Source organism: Tachypleus tridentatus, chromosome 6, assembly GCF_004210375.1.
Source record: "Tachypleus tridentatus isolate NWPU-2018 chromosome 6, ASM421037v1, whole genome shotgun sequence".
Taxonomy (NCBI): domain Eukaryota; kingdom Metazoa; phylum Arthropoda; class Merostomata; order Xiphosura; family Limulidae; genus Tachypleus; species Tachypleus tridentatus.
In genome coordinates, this window is record NC_134830.1 from 168,055,397 (window position 1) to 168,077,770 (window position 22,374).

General features: G+C 30.6%; 1 protein-coding gene across 8 annotated transcripts in view; it reads right to left on the bottom strand.

Moving 5' to 3' along the window:
* LOC143254404 (uncharacterized) overlaps positions 1 to 22,374 on the bottom strand; it is a 101,044-nt gene that overhangs the window by 73,339 nt on the left and 5,331 nt on the right. For 5 of the 8 annotated variants that reach the window (XR_013030182.1, XM_076509514.1, XM_076509512.1 and 2 more), the window contains exons 3-8: positions 22,228 to 22,299; positions 18,889 to 19,014; positions 13,087 to 13,167; positions 10,181 to 10,261; positions 6,233 to 6,277; positions 1,839 to 1,862 (exon numbers count right to left, since the gene is read on the bottom strand). Coding sequence is in view for 7 of the 8 variants with exons in the window: in XM_076509514.1 (XP_076365629.1) it covers positions 1,839 to 1,862; positions 6,233 to 6,277; positions 10,181 to 10,261; positions 13,087 to 13,167; positions 18,889 to 19,014; positions 22,228 to 22,299 (429 nt within the window). In the remaining variant the exon portion in view is untranslated. The remainder of the gene's footprint in view (positions 1 to 1,838; positions 1,863 to 6,232; positions 6,278 to 10,180; positions 10,262 to 13,086; positions 13,168 to 18,888; positions 19,015 to 22,227; positions 22,300 to 22,374) is intronic. The other 3 variants (XM_076509517.1, XM_076509515.1, XM_076509516.1) reach the window with 1 other exon arrangement.

Below are 22,374 nucleotides of genomic sequence, written 5' to 3' on the forward strand. Positions count from 1 at the left end.
TATCCCAAAGATCATATATTAATGAAGAATGAAAATACTGTGAAACTGAAGCCAGAGATTGCAAAAATGACCAATCTAAAGTACAACAGAGGCTAACCCTAGATGTGACATTAACAAGTAATGATGAAGAACTAATGTTGTCTAACATTAAACTGAAAAATGCTCAGGCAGAAGATATGAGTTTGAAGCCAAAGTCTGGGTGGATCATGAATAGTGAAGAAAACCCTCATGGCAAACAGTCACTCCAAAGTCCAGATATAAAGATGTACAGGCACAGTTGGAATCAACATGCCTACATGACAGCTTGTTATGTCAGAGATGAGAAGATACAAATGGATGGAAACAAGGACTACAGGTAGTATTTTCACAGTCTTTACATTCAGAAGCATTCTGTCATATCAACAATCTTCCAATAACTAGACAGTTAGATATTAAGAAGACAATGGAGAGACTAAGATGATACTTTTGTTGGTTTGAGTGTTGTTAATCAGCAGGGAATTGGTGTAAATCATGGGCAAAAAAATCTGTGAAAGAAGCAACATGTTCAGCTACAGTAGTATTATGTTAGAGTACACTTCAAGAGAGTTGTTGCAAATGTGGTCCTTTACCACAGAGTAAGAATGAGAATAAATAAATTATGGTTGTGATGGATTATTTCAATAAAAGGCTAAAAGCATATGTTGTTTATAAAGAGACAAAGTCTAGAAAGATAATTTGTCAGTAAATATGTTTGAATATTTAGTATGCCTATGAGGTTTAACTCAGACCAGGTAATGAACTTTGAATTAGCCTTAATAACAGAAATGTGTCAGATCTTTGGAATCAAAAAGATGAAGACAATAATCATTCTTCCATCTTTCAGAAGCACACTGGAGAGATACAAGCATACATTTTTCTATCTAGAACCCACACTTATATGAAACAGCATCAGAAGACATGGCATCAAGGTCTTTCACTGCAAGCTATGAGTTTTCAAATGGTAGTACATGAAGCACAGGTAATATACTATCATTGCTAATGTTTAGAAGAGAGCTAGAAGTAACATTGCACCTTTTATACTCTTGTTCAGAGGACAGTTGATCATTAATTTCATACAGAATACGAAGAGAGACAAAAAATGCCACTGGTGTCATACTTGACATACTTTTAATGATAAAATAAAACTCTGTATGATGGCATGGCTGTAGAAGAGTTTGGGAGGACATACTGAAAAGAATCAACATTTGGTTTATAGAATTCAGAAGGCAGACAATCCAAGTTAAAAGTCATCCACTATGATAATCATTGGATGTGCATCAATGAGAGAACAGCCAACTGGATAATTTCAGAGAATTTGTCACCAAAAAAGTCAACCTGATGAAGAGTTCATGTTTCTTGTTGAGATTACTTTTGGGTGATTGGGTGATATGTTTAATATATTTGCAAAATATATACCCTAAATTTTGTCTGTCGCTGTACATAAAATAGGATATTAAAAAGTTCTTATATGAAACTCTTGTACTGAATAATATGACTATTTAATGTCATTAATAACAAACTTAATACTTTAATTTCTAGAAAAAATGTAGTTTTTGATTTATGAATTACAAGAAAAACTTTTAATTTCAAAAATATTTTTTAATTAAGAATTCTTTAAACAAATACAGAACAAGTATCTTCTTTTGTTCTTAAAATTGCTCTGGTAAATCATACAAAATGAAAGATGAGGTATCATGAAAGTAAAATCAATGTAAGCCTTTATTTAGTTTCATATTAACACAGAAAATAAGACTGAGATGGTAGTAAATATTGTTTACTCCTGGAAATATGGTAATATTAAAAACTGTTATTTTACACACCTGTTGGATGTATCTCACAGGAGACTGTAGAAGAAAAAAATATACATTTAATTTTCAAATTTAAGAATAAAAAACAATGAAAAGAATGATCTGTGTGTACAAAATAAACAGTGACTCTTTCTTACACAAGCCTAAAAAGTGTAATAAAAATTACTGATTTAATTTTCTGAAAATATTAAAAACTTATTTTGAAAGTTCAAATCTTAAATTTCAGAACGTCTTAGCTGAAAGAGCTTAATATTTGGTAATACTTACATATGTGATACTAAATCACAATAAGACTCATAAATTTAAATCCAAACAATTTTTACTGGACCACTATGGGTGCGATAGAATTTCAACTATACTTTGTCATGCTCTACCATCATGTTAAGTATTGTTTTCTCATAAGCAATGTATTAACAAAGATTTCATATATTATAATCCAGATAACCTGACAAGATCTAGTATTGAGTAAAGTCCTGAATTGTAATGGTACAGAAGAAACGAGAAAAGTTAGAATTCCATTATATTCTAGAAACACCTACTGGTCCAGTAAAAAATAAAGGGCTTTAAATTATTCTTAATCTTACTACAATGTAACATCACACAGCTATTTTACTGAGGATTATTTTTTTACACCAATAAATAACCTCATACAGAGGTTGCACATTCTCTGCTTCATTCAAAAACACAAATATAAATCTAGTGATTGCTTGAACAACATGACACATATTGCTTTCCAGCAGACCTCACCCAATGCCTACCTCTATAAAAGGACAAAAGTCTACATTATGCTATCAAATTCTCAAATCCATCTAAATCTTTGTACAGCTTTTACTGGTTAGAAATATTTATAAAATTACCAAGAATATTTCTAATTCAGTTCAAAATTTAATCTTTATATATTCCACCACATAAACTCAAATTGAATCTGCACCTTCAGTCACAGAAAGAAGATGAAAGTTCAGCAGTATGCAAGTCCGAGTAGTTTATTTGTTAAATCATTAAACCAATAAAACTGTATGCAAGTTTAAACCTCTCTCAGTCACATTTTTTATTTATAAAAATACATAGGTATATCAAATTAATAAGAAATGTGTGCTACTCTTATTATTTCTAATATTTTCTTAAGTTTGAGTAAACACAGAATGAAATCTTTACCAGCATTTATTATCCTAAATTACCATATAATTTCTTAAATATTACTAAGACCATAGTATATGAAAATCTCTTGTAAAAAAGGAACTTTATTCAGTGACACAAATTATTATAATTTAATGTACAACATCAGCTGACTAATACATGTATATTAAAACTTGTACTTTCAAACATGTTATATGTTTAGGCTTCAAACATCACCCCATAGATAAAGAATTAATTTCAAAATTGTGGTGTTACCACTAAAATAAAAATGTTATTTATGAACTCAAATAAAACAAATATTTTTTGTACTGAAATCCAAACTTAAGACTTATCACCAAAGTTTCTCATTTTTCATAGAGAAAATATTTCCAGTATGTTTCTTACTTTAGAATTATAATACATACATTGAAAGTTTCAATACTAGGGTAACAAGATTTCGAATTGAAAAACCAGGACTGATGAGTTTTTATCCCTACTTTCAAAATGGTTGTTACAACTTTGAACTAATTTATCTCTTATTTTATTTACTTTAAATTTATTGACTTATTCCACAATGCTTCCAAATATAATAACAATGACATTGTTTCTAAAACAATTTTTTTTTGAGTAACAGACATGAAACAAATAAGTAAAAATAGTCCAATTATACATCCAAGAAATTTTTAATTACTCATTTTATCCACTTCATTTTAAAATGGACTACTTCATATTTGTAATTATTTAAGAATCCATAACACTTTCAAACATACCACTTTTAGGTTTTACCATTACTTTGAAACTTTATAAACATATTTTGTGAAGAATAAATGATACGTAGAAGTTCTGTTTTTCCATTAAATAGTTATAAAATTGTGTACATGATTATGTATAAGGTGCTTTGACTATAAACATTGCTTTATCTGTTTCCACATTCAGATTTGGGTTCCTCATAGTGCAAATAGTCTTTATCATAAAATTAGGATTTCTGGTACATCTCAAGAACTTTTCTTGGGACAATGTGACAAACTAGCAAAAAACAGGACTGTCCCAACAAAACCAGATTATCTGGTAACTTTATTTAATACACTATCGTTCATCTAAAGATAGTTTATCAAGTATCTTTATGAGTTGAATTTGTTTCATCCATCTGGTTGAAATATGTCATACATACTGTACTATGTGCTAAATTAAATATTACAAGATTAACTACTTGAAGAATAACAGGGCAGTGATATGTACTAAAAATCAGGTGTTTCTAATTTTAAAAATGATACTGAAAACTTGCTGTTAAAAATTATGGCAATGTTCTTTAACTAAATTATGCATCAACAAAGTTTCTAATACAACAGATGATTCTGACAAAAGTTTAAAGCAAACAAAGTCATGTGTAATAAATCTGGAGCAAGAGCAAAATGTCACATATGTTTCAAAGTTTTATAAATTATGTATAACAACTAGACATATTATTCTTTGATAGATTGTTTAGGCAGAGTATTCATGGTGAAACTTTGTAGAATGGACGTCAACTGCCTGTTGTGGAGACACAAGTGAAGAGGACGATGTTTTGAAAGTCTTCCACAACAGGCAGTTACCATACATTCTACAAAGTTTCATAAAGTTAAATAAATCAGATAGCATTTTACATTTAATAAAATTTATTAATGCAACACTGTCACATAATAAAAAGGCCTTACTTCATTCAGAACCAACAAAAAATACTTTGTGAGACAAAAAACTACTTTTATTCTGTTACAGTTCTGTTTGCCATTCATTTATGATTCCCTCTATCATTTATTCCAATTAAGAGTTTTCGGTTACATTAAAGCACTAATCTTCTAGCTAGAGTATGTATGTAATATGAAACTTACACAAGTTCCCTTGTAGTAATATACAGATATTAATACTGTGAATAATCACATATGTTTATGGTAACAGCTAGTCACACAAGATGTAACCTTGTAGTTTAATTACTAGATAAAAATCTTTTCTTGATCTTCAAACAAGTTAGTTCCCGAGATATTGTTAAAATTATTGCTAGTTAATTATTTATATTAAGAAATGGTTTAATTTTAAAAAAATTGTCTTGTTTTACTTGTAAATTAGGTTTTAATTCTTCTGGTTCTTTTTCCTAATTCATTTGATATTTGTTGATATTAATAACGTTGAAATAAATGTTGTATTGCTTATTAAAATTTCTACTTAGTCTTGACCTGGCACAGGGTTACTAAGTGTTTTCTTGTAGGAGGTAATATTTGTATCCCAGATGTTTGGAAGTTTTCTATATTGTATTTCTGTTGTTATATTTAATAAACTGTTTTTGTATGACCATGGTTGTAGTTGCCTTTTAATCAGTCCATTGCAACCTCACTACACAGTGCAATAAGACTGAGGTAGGAAACTCATAATAAGTTAATTTCATAATACAAATAAGACTGAGCTCAATAATGGGAGTTCAAATAAGACTGAACTTGGAGTTTGATAACACGTCAATTCCACAGTACAAATAATACTGATTTCACAATTTGATATAGATATAATAGTACAAATAAGATTGCTTGATTATTACTAATTATACCTAATGTTATAAGATATTAATATTAGGCTTATTACATTTTCACAGCCTGGCAAGCCACCTAATAGTTAAGGTGCTCAACTTGCAATCTGATAGTTGTGAAGTTGAAAAACCTGTTACTGAACATTCTTGTCCTATATAATTGCTTACTGGTCCAGCTACGTAAGTGTAAAAATGCTGGGTTTAAAAAAATACTGGCTAATCCCAAATTAGGTTGGAGTAAAGTTATAACAGAAAAAAATTTTAAACATAACATTTTCTATCTAGTCGTTTAGGTATTTTCAAGAATTCAAAGGGTGTATAAAAATAATAGTATTCCAACCACAAAATAATCATGTTTAGTGTATCTCAACAAGCCTGAATAGCTCAGGACTGAGTGAAATTCACTTCTAGAAATGTCTATAATAAATATATCATAGTTGGAATGCTATTACACCATTATTATACACTCTTCTAGTTCTCAAAAATCCCTAAAGGAACTAGATACAGAACACACCGTTTAAAAATATAATAGGCTTAACTCAAATGTCTTTATAATAAGTTTAATTAATTATAATCATAGCTTGCCAGCTTGAAAAAGGTTACACCAAACACCTTTCTGTTTGATAACGGGTCAACTAAATCTAAAATAATGAAATAAATCATAACAAAAAATGTACACTGTATCTATATAAAGTAACAGCCCAAAACATACACATATTCAAGTAGCAATACCTACCACCACACCCCTTTCACCTTTATTTCCATCCTTGCCTGCTTTACCCTAACAACATGCAAAATGACAAAAATAAATCAAAACAAAACATATATTTATTGTAAAGTCTGCTTTAAAATATAAAGTATGCATATAAAAGCTAAAAAATTAATCATAATATTATATGTCTGATTAATGCATTTTTAAAATTTGTAAATTTCTATTTGGAACCTGTGCAAAGTGAAACCAGAGAACAGAAAACGAAAAATGATACAAAACACTTAAGCATTAAAATAATGACCAATTTAGGAAATTATTTGTTCTTTTTTATTTACATTAATGACATAGATGGTCAATAAATTACTCAAATCTGCATATGATATTCAGGTTTTGGGTGTTGCTAGCTATGAAGAGGATGCTGCTGCTGTACAAAAGGATTTAGATCATTTATTTAGTTCGGCAAATAAATGACAAATGGGTTTTAATTATGATAAATGCAAGATAATGAATGTGGGTTATCATAATTTTAATTATAAATATAATTTAGGTGTAAGTAACCTCAACAGTGTTATATATTAAAGAAAAGGATTTTGGTGTAATGGTTGATCAGTCTCTTAATCCATCCAAGGAGTGTGTTATTGCTAGAGGTAGGACAAATGGGATTTTAGGTTCTACCCACAAAAATATGGAATACGTATCTAAAGAGGTTATAATTTCATTGTATAAATCGCTGGTTAGGCCACATTTGGAGTACTGCATTCAGTTTTGTGGTTCTTACCTGAAGAAAGACATTGAATTGTTGGAAAGGATTCAGAGGAGGGCTATTAGAATGATACTGGAATAGAAAGATTGTCATATGAAGAGAGGCTAAAATCTCTGAAATTGTTTTATCTTGAAAAATAATAGTTAGAGAGATCTGACTGAGGTGTTTAAGATTGTAAAAGGAATTGATAGTGTTTATGCATCAACATTTTTCATACTTAATGGTTAGAATGGTGGGACAAAAAGACACAATATAAATTTTGACAGAGTAGGAGTCATCTAAAGCTAAGGCAGTTTTATTTCTTAACAGAGTGGTTGTGTTTGGATGTTGTAAAGGAAGTAAATTTAAGTGAAACTTGATAACTATGTGAATGGCTAACTTTGAGGTTTTTTGTTTACATACATTTTCATTTAATAGTTTTAATTGAGTTTAGAGACTAGGACAGTTTATATTGGCCAGTAAGTTCCTTGTTGTCCCTGATGATTATGCTATGTTAAATGGTTTTAAACATGACCTACAACTGTGACAATTTTCGAATTCCAAAGACACACTACATATACGTATAACTAATCAGGCAAAGCACTATAAAATATTTTATTGCTTGCTTTTTGTATAACAAAACACACATATGAAATAAAATATAACAGAGTATTCTATAACTAGATATAAATGCTATATACAGATATCCTTTTTACACATACACAAAGTAAAATTGCTATATACAAATAAAATAAAAATATCCATTGATCACAAAAATATTATACAACTGTAATTTTTAAAAGGCACGAAAAAACAGGATTAATGTTAAATGTAAAAATTTCTATATAAAGTTATTACTACAATTATCTCTCAGCAAAACTGCACAAGGGGTTATCTATGCTTTATCCATAGTGGAAGCTGAACACTGGATTTTAGTATTGTAGGTATATAAACTTACTGTTGACTCATAAGAGGACAAAGCTAGTTGTTGCAATTACTGAAAATAAGATTTCAATGTACAAGTAATACTTTATAACACTAGTAAAAATCAGTTATAGAACAAAAACCATTACATCTGCACTTATATAGATGAAAATCCATGAAAATTTGTAATTTTCTTCCAACCACTCCTAATCAAATGTCTAATTTCTTGAAAACATATTTCAAAAGTCCTGATATAAATATGGATTTGCAAATCTGCTCCAGATTAAACCCAAAAACAGGTTCTTTGAATACAATTACAGTTAATTGGTTTACTGGAGAAACTAGTGACAAAATGCTAAGTAACAGGATGTCTGCCTAATTTAAATAAATATAATAAAAACATATTGTATTTGCATGCATTTTGCCTCCTTTTGAAAGAAGTTATATAATTCCTATGTGAATAAAGTTTGTCAAGTAAAGAAACAAAATAACAGAGTTACTCCTCCCCCAAAACATATTACCAAAAGTACTGACAAAATGATACTTTGAGTCAAATGAGTTTTGTGCAATAGTAGACACAACAAGAAGAATGTTATGTAACACCAAGTTATCAGAAACATAACACAGGTAGACAAAACCAGCTTATAATCTCCTTAATAAATCCTATTCCTTTATTCTGTGTTTGACAAAAACTACTGATGACCCTCTCCCCTGACGTTAATGACAACTGACATGAATAGACTGCACGTTCTCCAAACCAATCACAATCAAACAATTAGCACAGCTACAGTTAAACCACAGTTTTATTATTTAGATATAAAAATATCTAAATGTGGAAAGAACTTAAGTTCCTGAAATAAACTCCATAACAGTTAGAGAAAAACACATCATGTTTTAGAAACAATAAAGAATTCCATATCAATAAACAGGCATAACAATCAACATGCTTCATAGCACAGGAGATACAAGAAATATCAAATAAAAAACTGTAAACTTCAGCTTTCTTTTCCTTGTTTTCAATGTTTACACAAAGAAACTGGAAAAATGAAAAATTCAACAAAATATTAAAATATGCAGTAAAGAGAAAGAGAAAACTGAGGTCTTGAGAAGTGCACGAAGTTTTGAGGCTTATTTACAAAAAGATAAACTGATGCAAAAATGTGTAATAATTAATTCTGATAAAAACTAGAACTTTTTTATATATTCAGCTATAATAAAACTTTTTTACCTGTATCATACACAAGTATATAATACTCAAAAACAGTTTCAACAACTATATTTTATGTATAAGTGGTGTATAGCCCATCAAAATGATGGGACAAGTATCACCACTCTCACATTTCATAGCTAACTGAAATAAATAAATTTTGTAAAACCACGGTTGACCAACAACTGGGAGAAAAGTGCAGTATAATGCTGGTAAACTCCTTTGTGACAAATCAAAATTACGATAAGTAATGAAATGAATTTGAGGCATATTCATAGAATAAATACTGGTAAAAATCAGCTGGAGTCACAGATTCTAATACATAGAAAAGTCAGTGCATTTTGGTAACACGACATTCTAGTAACGGCTTTTATACCATATCTCATAGCGACAGTAGTATAACCTAATATCATTAAGTCTATGTACTTAAATGTTTTGACAATAAACCTGGAAAAATATTTGTTGATTTCTTAATTTAGATTAGTGATTATTAGGATTTGTTTTTGTATTAAAAACATTGGTAGTACAACAGAAAATAGCTTAATTCAGAAACAATTTAAGTTTAAGACAGGATCGATATTTTTTGTTTCATGATAAACTTTATACCCTTGGCTTTAGCTATGTGATCCAACATTCACAACACTTATAAGGTTTCACAGTCTTTTAGCATCCCCATTATTTAAACTGTAGTGGACAAAAATTAATCAAATTATTCTATTTGGATAAATGCATTTAGGCTTTTCATAATTCCTCCTATATAAGGAAAGAGAAATCAAGAGTGACACAATGTAACAACCACTGGATCTTGTAAAGGTTTGATAAGACATATCTAATAAAATATGTTTTTTATCAAACTATAATCCTGAAACAAAAATAGACTTAATGTTTGCTAAATTATGCAGCATATAATTTATGGACTTATAACTATCATAGGCTCTGAAATATCTTATTAATAATATACACCATCATTCAAATTAGTTTTGAGCCATAAGAAACAATAATATATTTTTAGATTAAATTACATTCACATGCATATTATATACGTAATTCAATACATTACTTTACTTCTTAGGAAAATAGATAAAAACAAAACACTAACTGGTGGACCTGGTAGCCCAGGTGGACCCATAAGACCAGGAGGTCCCATAATTCCTTTATCACCTCTGGGTCCTGGCTGCCCCTGGTGATAAAAGAAAACAACACAAAAACTTAATATGTATAAAGCCTAAATAAGCTGGAACAGAATGACTCCAACACAACAACTTTTAACATCATAACATATCATATTATATTTAGATAACAACATCATTTCAGAAGATTTTGAGCATAGTGAAATATTAATTAAATACTCTAATGAATAGTTTTATTTATTTTTTACAACTTTTAAAAAAAAGTACAAAGGAAGATAATTTATTAATTGTATTACAAATTTTACATATTTTCATTAAAAATTTATAAACAAATTGTTTGTTTGTTTGTTTTAAATCTCATGCAAAGCTACTCGAGGACTACCTGCACTAGCTGTACCTAATTTAGCAGTGTAAGACCAGAGGGAAGGCAGCTAGTCATCACCACCCACTGCCAACTCTTGGGCTACTCTTTTACCGACTAATAGTGGGACTGACCGTCACATTATAATGCCTCCATTGTTAAGAAAACAAGCATGTTTGGTGTGACAGGGACTCGAATTTGCAATCCTCAGATTATGAGTCGAGTGCCTGAACCACTTGGCCATGCCGAGCCCAAACAAATTGTTAATAATAAATCCTATGTGAAGAACAAGAACAGACCTAGAAAAAAAAATTGAGTTTTCAACTCCTAAAATGTAATACAAGAAGGAACATTGAAAAAAAAATCAATGTAATCTTTTGTTAAAAATGAAATTGTTTACTAAAAGTATTGAACCTATGAGAAGGTATCATGTATAATGATGGTGATCCTTGAAGGTATGGTACTAAAAGTCGTGAATGACATCAGAAGAATATGTATCTGGTTCTGTATCATACTGTTGATTAATAAGTATATATAATGAAAATGACTAGAAGACAGAAACAAAGGGTGAAGCACAGAATATGGCTTTCATGTATTTAGTCTTCAAAATTACCACAATAATGGTATTTATTGAATGTAGAAATGTAATGGTGTTCAAGTTCTGAAACACATGATCCTGTCTGTAAAAGGAATTTTATCATAAGTCTTGTGATGAAACACTTTACTCATTTCAGTTATCAATGTGTAAATCTTTAATTATTAAATAAACTATATCAAAAACCTTGTAAAGAACCACACTGCAGATATCTGACCTTATGGTGCATGGCAATGAACAATGAGAATATTACATCAAAAGTTTTGTTTATATGACTTTATGGTCCATGACACTAAACAATGAGAATATTACACCAAAAGTTTTGTTGATCTGACTTTATGGTCCATGACACTAAACAATGAGAATATTACACCAAAAGTTTTGTTGATCTGACTTTATGGTCCATGACACTAAACAATGAGAATATTACACCAAAAGTTTTGTTGATCTGACTTTATGGTCCATGACACTAAACAATGAGAATATTACACCAAAAGTTTTGTTGATCTGACTTTATGGTCCATGACACTAAACAATGAGAATATTACACCAAAAGTTTTGTTTATATGACTTTATGGTCCATAACACTAAACAATGAGAATATTACACAAAAAGTTTTGTTTATATGACTTTATAGTCCATGACACTAAACAATGATAATATTACACCAAAAGTTTTGTTTATATGACTTTATGGTCCATGACACTAAACAATGAGAATATTACACCAAAAGTTTTGTTAATATGACTTTATGGTCCATGGCACGAAACAATGAGAATATTACACCAAAAGTTTTTATGATCTGACTTTGACATTAGACATAAGAACATAGCAGACCAAATATTTTAAAGAATCAAAAAGTACCAATAAGAGCTTGATTTGTATTATTTTGACCACTGAAAGTCTTGGAAGGAAATGTAAGTAATACTTTGAGAACTGCATATGTATGTCCTTGTATACTGAAAGAACTACTTCAAAATTCTTGTTAGCAAAACCACAATAAAACTACAATGCTAATGAATATGATGTTTTTCACTGAAATTATTTAGATACAAAAATATGGTATAACCTAATTTTTCCTAACTTACTTTGTTTGGGTGAAATCTGAGTATAATAAGGGATGATATTTATATCTTTAAAATACAGCTATTGAAGTACAATTATTGGGTTAATTAAATCTTACAGAATACAAGGAGAAACTTTCAATAACATGTAGATTATTCACAAGGTTAGAAAAGAAATAACCAACTGTGCGTATATGTCATTTTTCAGCATTAAAATGTCTACACCATTCTATCTAAGCATGTTAACTTCCTTGAATACCTAAACAATTTAAATGTTCTGAGCTATTTCAGATTATCTGTTTCATTTACTGAAATTAAATAAATTATTATTATTATTATTATCGATTTTGCACTGAAAATCCAAATTCATAGCAGAAAATTATTTTTACCAAACACATTTATCAACAATCTGAAAAATTACCACAAATACTGATATTTGACTTAAATAAGTTTTAAACAAACCTAGCATTTCACACACCACAACAGCAACAGAAATTTAAATGATTTCAATGCAATTATAAACTATTTGATTAAAATTCATGAAAATAATTTTGATGAAATTCATTTTATTTATTCCAATGTTTAACATTTTCAAAAACACAACAAAAAAGGTTTCAGTACTCTGATGTTTTATTTTCCTGAAGAGAAAAAAAAATCTTTTGTGATATTTTGATTAATTGGAAACTAAAAGTAAGCATATCATTTATTGACTATTAGATAGATAAATTACACTGTGTATATAAAGTTAAAAGTTAGTTTAATCACTGATATACAGTATGTTTAAGTTTAGCTCAAAGCAGTGACTAATGTATAGCAATTATATTTTTTTTTAGAAAAAAGAATTATTATGCTCACAGGTAGTCCTGGAGGTCCTTGAGGTCCAGGGTTTCCAGTTTTTCCATCTGTACCTGGTAATCCTGCTGGTCCAGTGTTACCCTATAACAGTAAGACACACTAAAACAACTGCAACTAATTACAATTAATTACCCATAGCTGTTATTCTGAAGAAAAATCCTTATGTCTCAGCTCAAAAATATTTATAACAAAGATTCAAAAACTTAACAACCTCCTAACATATCACATTTAGAATGTTGCAAAAAACTGAAATATGGCAGCTAACAATTCAGCTGAAAAGAACTCAACCTCAATATATACAGAATATCATGGCCTCAGTGATGGTAAGAGTACAGAGAGTGGATAATAAATGTGTGAAATGTACACAATGCAACTTGACAAACTACATTAATCTTTTTCAGTACTAACAGTAAAGCTAAAGCATGTTGTATCAAAAATGCAAGTTGTTGGAGATGATATAATGGTGTGAGGAACATTTCTGTGTCAGGAATTTGATATTTAAATGTTGTCACATCCATTGTATGAGCCAGCATACTAGTTTGTTGGTGACAGAAAAAAATCAGTTCAATCTGGTATTGCATTTTTCACCACATAAATTTCATATGGGATTCACATTGATAATAGACATTGATTTACCTTAATTTTGAATTTCAGAGACATGAGAAACACCTTGTGCCCTGTGCCTTAAATACTCAAGTTTGTAGAATAATCAAAGCCTTTTTAAAATAAAAACATAACTAAAAGAATAAGTCCTTTAATGTATAAGTACAAGTTTAAATATTGCAATGACTCTATTAGGTGTAACAGATGCAGCTGTTAATGTGATGGATTGTCAATTAAAACAAAACTGGAATGGAGAGCCAATGATATTAATGACTAAAAGAAAAATATCCCAAAAAACAGTAATTTCTTTATGTGGAGTTGAAGAATGGAAAAACTGAAGACAAAGACAAGATACACAGCAGACAAAAGTAGCTCAGAATACTCCCAACAATACTGTGACATTGAATGGTTATGTTCAAGATTATAGCAGTTCTGTTGTGCAAAATAATGAATAAGAAAAAAAAAAAAAAAGACAAAGTGGGCAGTAAATCTAACTGTTTCGTTTAGAAAACTGAAAGGTTTTTGCAATAAAAAAGGTATCATAAATAATATATCAAGTGAACATATTCAGCTGACCACAAAGTTTGACTGTCAGGAGAAGAAAAGGAGAGTAAGAATTATGTCATTTTGCATTGCAACACTGAAATAGCTATGTTATAGCATTATTTCAATAGTACCTGACAGCTTGCTGGAAAATGTTACCAGGAGCTTGAATGATTCTCATGTTTCACAACACTGAATATTATGCAATTTGGTACAGGCACAAGAAAACTTACTGGAGAAATCAATACAAAGAAACTCTTGCTGTCTGCACTATGTGCAACGACACCTCCAAGTCAAATTTTTGAACTGTATAATATTTAAAATAAGGTGATTAAAATCACCCAGATATGTTTCTGTTTATTGAAGAATGGTAATATGTTGGGTTCCCATGGTTAGAACTGTTCACTGACATGAAGAGCATGGTGGAATATTCTGTGAAGCTTGTTTTATTTCTTCAATGTTATCAAGGAGCACAAAGATAAGGTGACAAGAAAAAATTTTAACAACTCAGCAGGATACATAAGGCATTGATACAAGACCAAAAGGTAGATCCCAGAACTGTAGCACCTCACCCAAGAAACCTCAAGGAATATTCTGCTGTGGGAATATGGAGATAAGCAATGGTAACATTGAACTTGGTTATCCAGAGCCATGATGCAAAGTGGGGTTAAGAAAAGATTCCATTGTGAAACGAGGAGAATCTACAACTTGGTTGAATTAAGATGGATCAATGATTGGATTCCAATCTCCTGTCTTCTTGACTACTACAAATAAAATCCCAAAAGAATGGAATCAACTTTCTCCACATTTTTTTTTACTTAGATCTCTTTTACAGTCTGGGTATGAAACTCCACTCTACATGGATCTGTTGGAACTCGGAAGATATCAGGTTAAGTAAACAGTGGTGGAGGTGATGTAAATTGAATGATAAACTCTGAAGCCAAAACATGGAGTATCCATGGATTCCTGGTAAAGAAAAAACTCCAGGTGTCCTGGAAGTGATGTAATTATGCTCTCACTACTCCCCACCATCCGAGATAGTCACCAGCACCATTGTTGTTGGTCCATCTGATTCAAAGATTCTTGAAAATACAGATGAATCCTATTATGGGAACCAATAGACCTGGGAAACGAAGGAGAAGCTGGGAAACAGTATGGGTCAATATTCCCAAATTATAGTTAGAAAGGTGAACAATCATTGATGATAAAGAAGAATGTAGATGGGATGTATCTATTCAGCATTCTAATATCTCTAAAATTCCAACAAACAACATGAGGCAAAGAAAAGAAGCTGTAACTCCCTGAAGGCAGAATACAATAAACAAACTGTTTTTAACAAAGTGTTTCTACCCAATAAATCAGTCAGGAAATCAAATAAAAGAATACAGTTGTCAGCAAAATCCCCAACTCATCCTCAAACTGCTGAGAGGAATGTTGATGGGCTTCAGACAAAAGTTGGATTGAAGATAAGTACCTCAGGATAATACTAAGAGTAAATCTGAGAAAACTGTGATCTGTTTAAAGTGATCACAATATCCAATCTAGACCCTCCACTGATCCAAATAAGAGTCCATCCACTGAAATTCTAAATAGGCCTCCTTCTGGCAATGACAAGCCAAACTATGCTGATCTGATAAAGGTGGGGAGGAGGCATGGTTATTCCATCATATAACTGGGCAGCAAATCTCCCAACATGAAGGGCGATATTAGGAGGAAGAGGAAAAACCAAGAAGTCACTTGCCATCTTTTCTCCTAACAAGGAACAAGTCAAATACAGTAAGAGAAACCCCCAAAACCTCAAAACTTGGATAACCAACTGAAGAAATGAGAATGATGAAAATGATTCTCTGTTGAGGCCAACCTAGAAAATGAAGGAGCCATAAAAAAAAATCTAAATTCTCACCACTTGTTCCTCGGTCATGTGAAAAAGCCACCTCATAACCTCCTGGAGAGACACGATTAGTCCACATTCACATTTCTGAACAAATCATATTATGAACAACTTTGACTGAGAGTGACATACATCGGATGGCAGAAGTGGAAGAGAAAAGGTCTGGCTGACCTCTAAAGAAACATTAATTTGGAAATTCATACCTACTGGTAATGGTTTTACTTTTTATTAAGTACTTTATAAACATTAATGAAAAGATAATGATAGAAATGCCAACCACATTCACAATCACAATGGAAGTAGAAAATAATCACAATATTTCTCTGGTTTTAAGATAAAAATTATTACTTTACTGGAATGAGGTACTTACATAAAGTAATGCAAGGGTGCACTGAAGTTGGTGTAGAAGTTTGCAAATTAGAATTTATCTAAGGCATTTAAGTGAGGTACAAAGTACCGGTCCAAGCATTCTCAATTTTTAAACTGGCAAAGAGAGGAAACCCTGGAGACCGAAAAAGAGCTATCATGACAACAGATTTTAGGTATGTTTTGGTAACAGAGAAAGAACACTACGAATGAGTCAATCAAAGGTTATGACTTCATAATGACAAGATACCCACTTGAAGTAACAATGTATTCTAAAGACAGCTGGTAGAGGTATTAAAACTTTAAAGTAGAGTACAGAACAATGTTTCAACCTTCTTTGGTCATCTTCATGTTAACAAAGAAAGCGACTAATCATTGCTGGATGCATGTCTTAGGGATGAGACTGTAAATGGGTAGGAGAGTGTGGGGGCGTTGCAGTTAAATGTTAGATTATTAATTAATATAGGTATAAATGTGTTCCTTTGTATTGGTTCTATTTTAATTGGAGTTATTGTATAAATGGGGCTTCTTTGATTTTGAATTTGTTGGTATTAATTTCTCTACGTTGATGTTTTCTATTGTTATGTTGTGTTAATTTGATTTGCAGTGTTCAAAAACATGCAAAGGTGTTTTCTGTGTTCTTTGAAACTGGTTTCCATTTTTCTGCTTGTTTCTCTGATATAGAAGTCGTGGCAGTTATAAATAATGTTGGTGTTATGTTTGTCAGTGTAGGTTTTACATAGTATAGATTTCAGTTTTGTATCTGATATTTGAATGTAATTAGTATTTACTGGAATGCTATGTTCTGTTTTAAGTTTCTTCCAAATGTTGGTTATTTTTTCACTAATATCAGGAATATATGGTGTGCATCAATGTAAAGTTTTATAGTTTGTTGTTTCTTTGAATTTATTATTTTGTTTATTTGTTGTTGGTCCAGTTATGTGTGTGTTTTAAAAGGAAATTTGTTTATGTTGATGAAGTGGTTTTAATTTGTTGATTCCATCATTAATTGTTGGGTGAACATAGTTTTGTGGCTGTGTTTATTTGATTTCTTCATATCCTGAGTTTTTGTTTTGTTTCATGTGCTGAGTCCGAGGGAATGTATAGTCCAGTATGGGTGATTTTTCTGTGTATTTCTATTTTCAATTGTGTTTATCCGTTCTTGTGATCTTGAGATTGAGAAATGCAATTTGATTAGTTTTCTTTGTGTGTTCAGAAGCAAATCTAATGTCTGGGTGTATGGAGATAACATGGCTGAAAACTTAAGTGTGTGCTCTGTAGATTTGAATCTAACAATTGTGTCATCAATATATTTGTACCAGCATAGTGGTGGATGTAAGGCTGAATTGATTGCTTGTGATTCAATCTGTGTCATAAAAATGTTGGCCAGAACTGGTGACACGAGATTGCTCATGCTTAAGCCATTTATTTGTAAGTAGCTTTGGCCATTGAATACAAGTTAGTTTTGATGGTAGTGAATTCTATAAAAGTTGCTAATTTGTTGCTTCGGATGTGTCACAATGGGTTGGGGTCTTAGATATAAAGTTATAAAGATAACTTACAGGCTTTAGTAGTTGGGACTTCTGTGTGCAACTGGTTTAGTTGATCAAGAATAGATTTAAAGTAATAAGAGACTTTTAAAAAGGATCTGGCTGATGTTACATATTTAGGAAATACCCATAATATATATTTGCCAAGGTTATTGTTAAATTATTCATAGGTCGACATTATGGGTCGTAGTGGACAAAGGAGTTTCTGAGGTTTAGAATGCCATATAGTTGGGGTGTGCATGAGTTGGTCTTGCATAGGTAAAAATAAAGGTTTTCTGAAATTCTATTTTCATTTGTAGTAGCATCTTGTTTAGTTAGTTTCATGTGTTTTTGTTAGATTTGTGGGAATCTGATAAAATGTTATTCACGTTTGAAATGTAGTCATTTGTGTTCATTTTAACTATTGCATAACCTTTATCTGCTTTTAGAATTTTGATGTTGTCCTGTTTTACATTGTTTATGGAATTAATATATTTCTGTGTAAGGTTGTTTTTTCGTTATAAAAGTTATACTTATAGACATGCTGTGTTAAGCACATTTACAAGAAAACTGTTGGACACATTTTTTAAGAACAATCAATTTGAAAAAAAATATATAACAAGCTTTTCATGATATTAAAAATTAAATATAACATTATTTAACAAACATAGCTCTAATTTAAAAAAAAATAATTATGAAAAAACAAATATATATAAAAACTACAATACACAAATGCATAAAAGTAATGAACTAGAAATAGAAAGACTTGTAAGAAGACATTGAGAAATAAAACTAAAGATATTCTTTATAAAGTATTCTTACGTCAAATTTTTCCAATTCATAATTCATTTAAAGCTTTTCCATTATTACCTGAATACCAGGTGGACCAGTGTTACCCTTGGCTCCTTTAGGTCCTAAAAGGCCAATGTCACCTTTGGGACCAGGACGACCACGCTTTCCTCTTCCTGCAAACTTCCCATGTTTTCCACGCTTCCCCTGTTTCATAGAAACAATGAAAATATACCTTTAAAATTATTTGAAATGATATTTCTTTAAATCTTCAAAATGCAAATATAGGAGCATAAAAATGGCAAAATTATGAACAATTTATAAAGCAATACATCAGCATACATGTATAGAAAAATATATATGTAAAAACGGCTGGTTTAAGTTGAGAATGATGATGACCGAAGAAGGTTGAAACGTTGTTCGCTCCTCTGCATGAAAATTTTTCTCAACCCGTACCAGCTGTTTTTACATATATATGTTTCTCTACAAGTGGGTTTTCTCGTCATCAGTGAGCATACATACATAAATTTATATAGATGAAAAAGGTCTACAGTTATAAACAAACAATACTATAAAACCTGCAGACAATAACAGTTATAACAGTAAAAAAAGATCATTCTTCCTAAGGATTAAAGACACACAAAAAGGTTCTTTGTTATCTTGTAATTCTCTATGTTGTCATTTCTGTTTTGTATATCAGTGAAAAAAAACTGTTTAATCAATAAAGAGGGGAAACAAAGAAGTTATCACTATTAAACTTTTTATCATAGGGTTGGATTAAGTGCATAGACCCCAAATATCTATGATAATAACTGAAAAAAAATAAAGAATTATAAAAAATAAGATTTATAATAAAAAACACATAGATACATATTTTTCTTAATGATTTATAGTTTTGTTCTGTAAGAATCTTATTGTTATCATCATGTCCCTTCATTTGTTTGAGAAATGTTCACCTCAAAATAATCCAAAGTTATGAGTTAGTAATAATAACATGTCACACAGACAAAAGGTGCACCATTTCAATATTTGATGTAGTATTTGTAAATTTGAATATAAATTTTTGACAGGTTGTTTAGGCACAGTATTCATGATTAAACTTAGCTGAATGGATGGCAAACTGCCTGTTGTAGAAAGACAAGTGTAGATGATGATGTCTTGAAAGTTCATCATTTGAGGCAGTAGTTCTGTTAGTATAGTTGTACCACAGAAGATCAAAATCCAAACGTAGCAAAGGGTGTTATAATGAGTTAGGTTTGAGATACACCAGACTTTTGCATGAGTAGCAACTGCATGTTTGGAGAGTCCAAAAATGTTAACATAAAGGCTGTCTACAAAAGTTATTACACAATTATTATGCTGCAACTGTTCCCAAATCCTCTCAGTGGTACACTGTGGTATATAAACATAAGTTTTCCCCCTTCTTATTTTATCACATATTTATTTAAATATTTTCAGTTATTCAGGTTTTGTGCTATTTTAACATAATACATGGTCAGGAAATGCTTTTTCTCTTCTTCAGTTTCCTAAAATAACATTTGTTCTGCCCATGGGTGGTATGGCTGTAAAACTACACCTTGTGCATAAATGTAAACAACAATGCCGTCCAAAGGTAGGTCAGATGATACCTTCCTTAAATTTGAACGGGAATGGCCAGTCACATGTGTAGCACTTGTTGTTCTGGGTAAGTATTACATTACTGAATTATAAGTAACATTAGGTTCGGTCAGTCTGGTAGATGCCATCATCTGGTGCTGCTTGGAGAGAGAATAGCTCACACCCAGTTAAAGTAATTGTCCATTATTCAGAGTAAATACAAGCATGTTTGTATTTATGTAATTACTGTTCATTGTGTCCAGTCTCTTTATTTCCTTCTCACAAACTATATTAGTATTAATGTGTTAAATTTAAAACAATTTTGTTCTTGAGGAAATGACATTTTCCATAACCCTAAAGACTTACAACCAAGAGAAAGAGTTGGTAACTGAAAGGAGATGGTTACATTAAAAATTTTCAGACCAAGTTTAAGAACAGTTTAACCAACTATACTGTATGGAGAGTGTCATCAGAATGTCAAGGCTACTGCCATATTGTACACTTTAAGGATCCCAAATAAATACCATCATTCACATCATATGAAAGGAAAAGCTAGTCAACAGCTGCATGTATACTATAAGCTCATTTAGTAACTAAAGTTGACAGATGAGTAGCCATATTTGTCATCTTTAAGTATACTAAGAATACAGCTACTGATCGTTTGTCACAATTTCATCACATTGTTGTGTTTATCTCATGTACAACTCTTGTAGATCAATTTTTATAATGTTTGCAAAACATACTTTATTTTTTTACTGTCTACACCATCACAAGTGATAATTTTGTTGTATGATGCATATTAACAGAAGTTTTGAAGGATATTACTTTGAATGACTATAATGATGTTGCCATGGACTAGCTCTACAGCATTGCATTTCATACCATTAACATCTATTTCCCTGATGGTTCATTTCTTAATTATTTGCTGGTCATTGGACAAAGACTATTTGAACAGAATTCCTATACAATTTACAACTATTTGCTTATTTCCTATTTATACAATACAATTCTATAATCCTTTCCCAACTAGATATTTTGTATTCTCAAGAACTAGGAAAATCTGGATTTCTGATAAAATAAAAAAATATATATATTTGATTAATTTATTATCTATTTTATCAGAAAATGGATCTATAAACTCAGAACTGGGAAAATCTAGATTTCTGATAAAATAAAAAAATAGTATTTGTTAATTTATTATTTATGTTATCAGATAATGGCTCTATAAACTACATATCATTGAACTCTTATGTAAAAAACCTTTATTAATGTATGTAGATATGAAGTGGTAAGTTTACCAAATACAGCCCTCTGGTAAGAAGATATCAATGATAAATAAACTATTAAAATGCTATGGTATGTGGCAAACACTGCAAACAGATTCATAAGATTAAAAGGTTTGTTTTATGATCCTTAAAAATCTCTCCATACATTAACAAGACATAACACCAGTCACACAAAAATCATATGACAACTGCATACCACATAACAATCTCAAGACAAAACTCAATTAAAAATCCATCATCAAATGTGTACATAACATATCACATAATAACAAAAATGTTTAAATAATAATGATTCACTATAGTGAATAATATACATTTACAATTTGTGTTTCTTAAGCACAGAACACAATTTCACATTTTATAACAATACAAGTTTTTGTAACCTGTCATTTCCCAACAAGCACAAGTAACTTTACCAGTTCATAGACACACACATAATTATGTATACACATAACTGGGTGGTATTTACACACAAAACTGGGAGTCTGAATGACTAAGATAAAAAAGCACAAAATATAATAGAACTGTTTCTTCCTACCCTCTTGCCCTGGACACCTTTTTCTCCTTTGTCTCCCTGTTTTCCAGGTATGCCTGTTGGGCCAATTTCACCCTGTTGATGGAAAATTTATTTGTATTGTAATCATAAGAAAACAATTATATTCATACATTATTTTCTACTTATAAT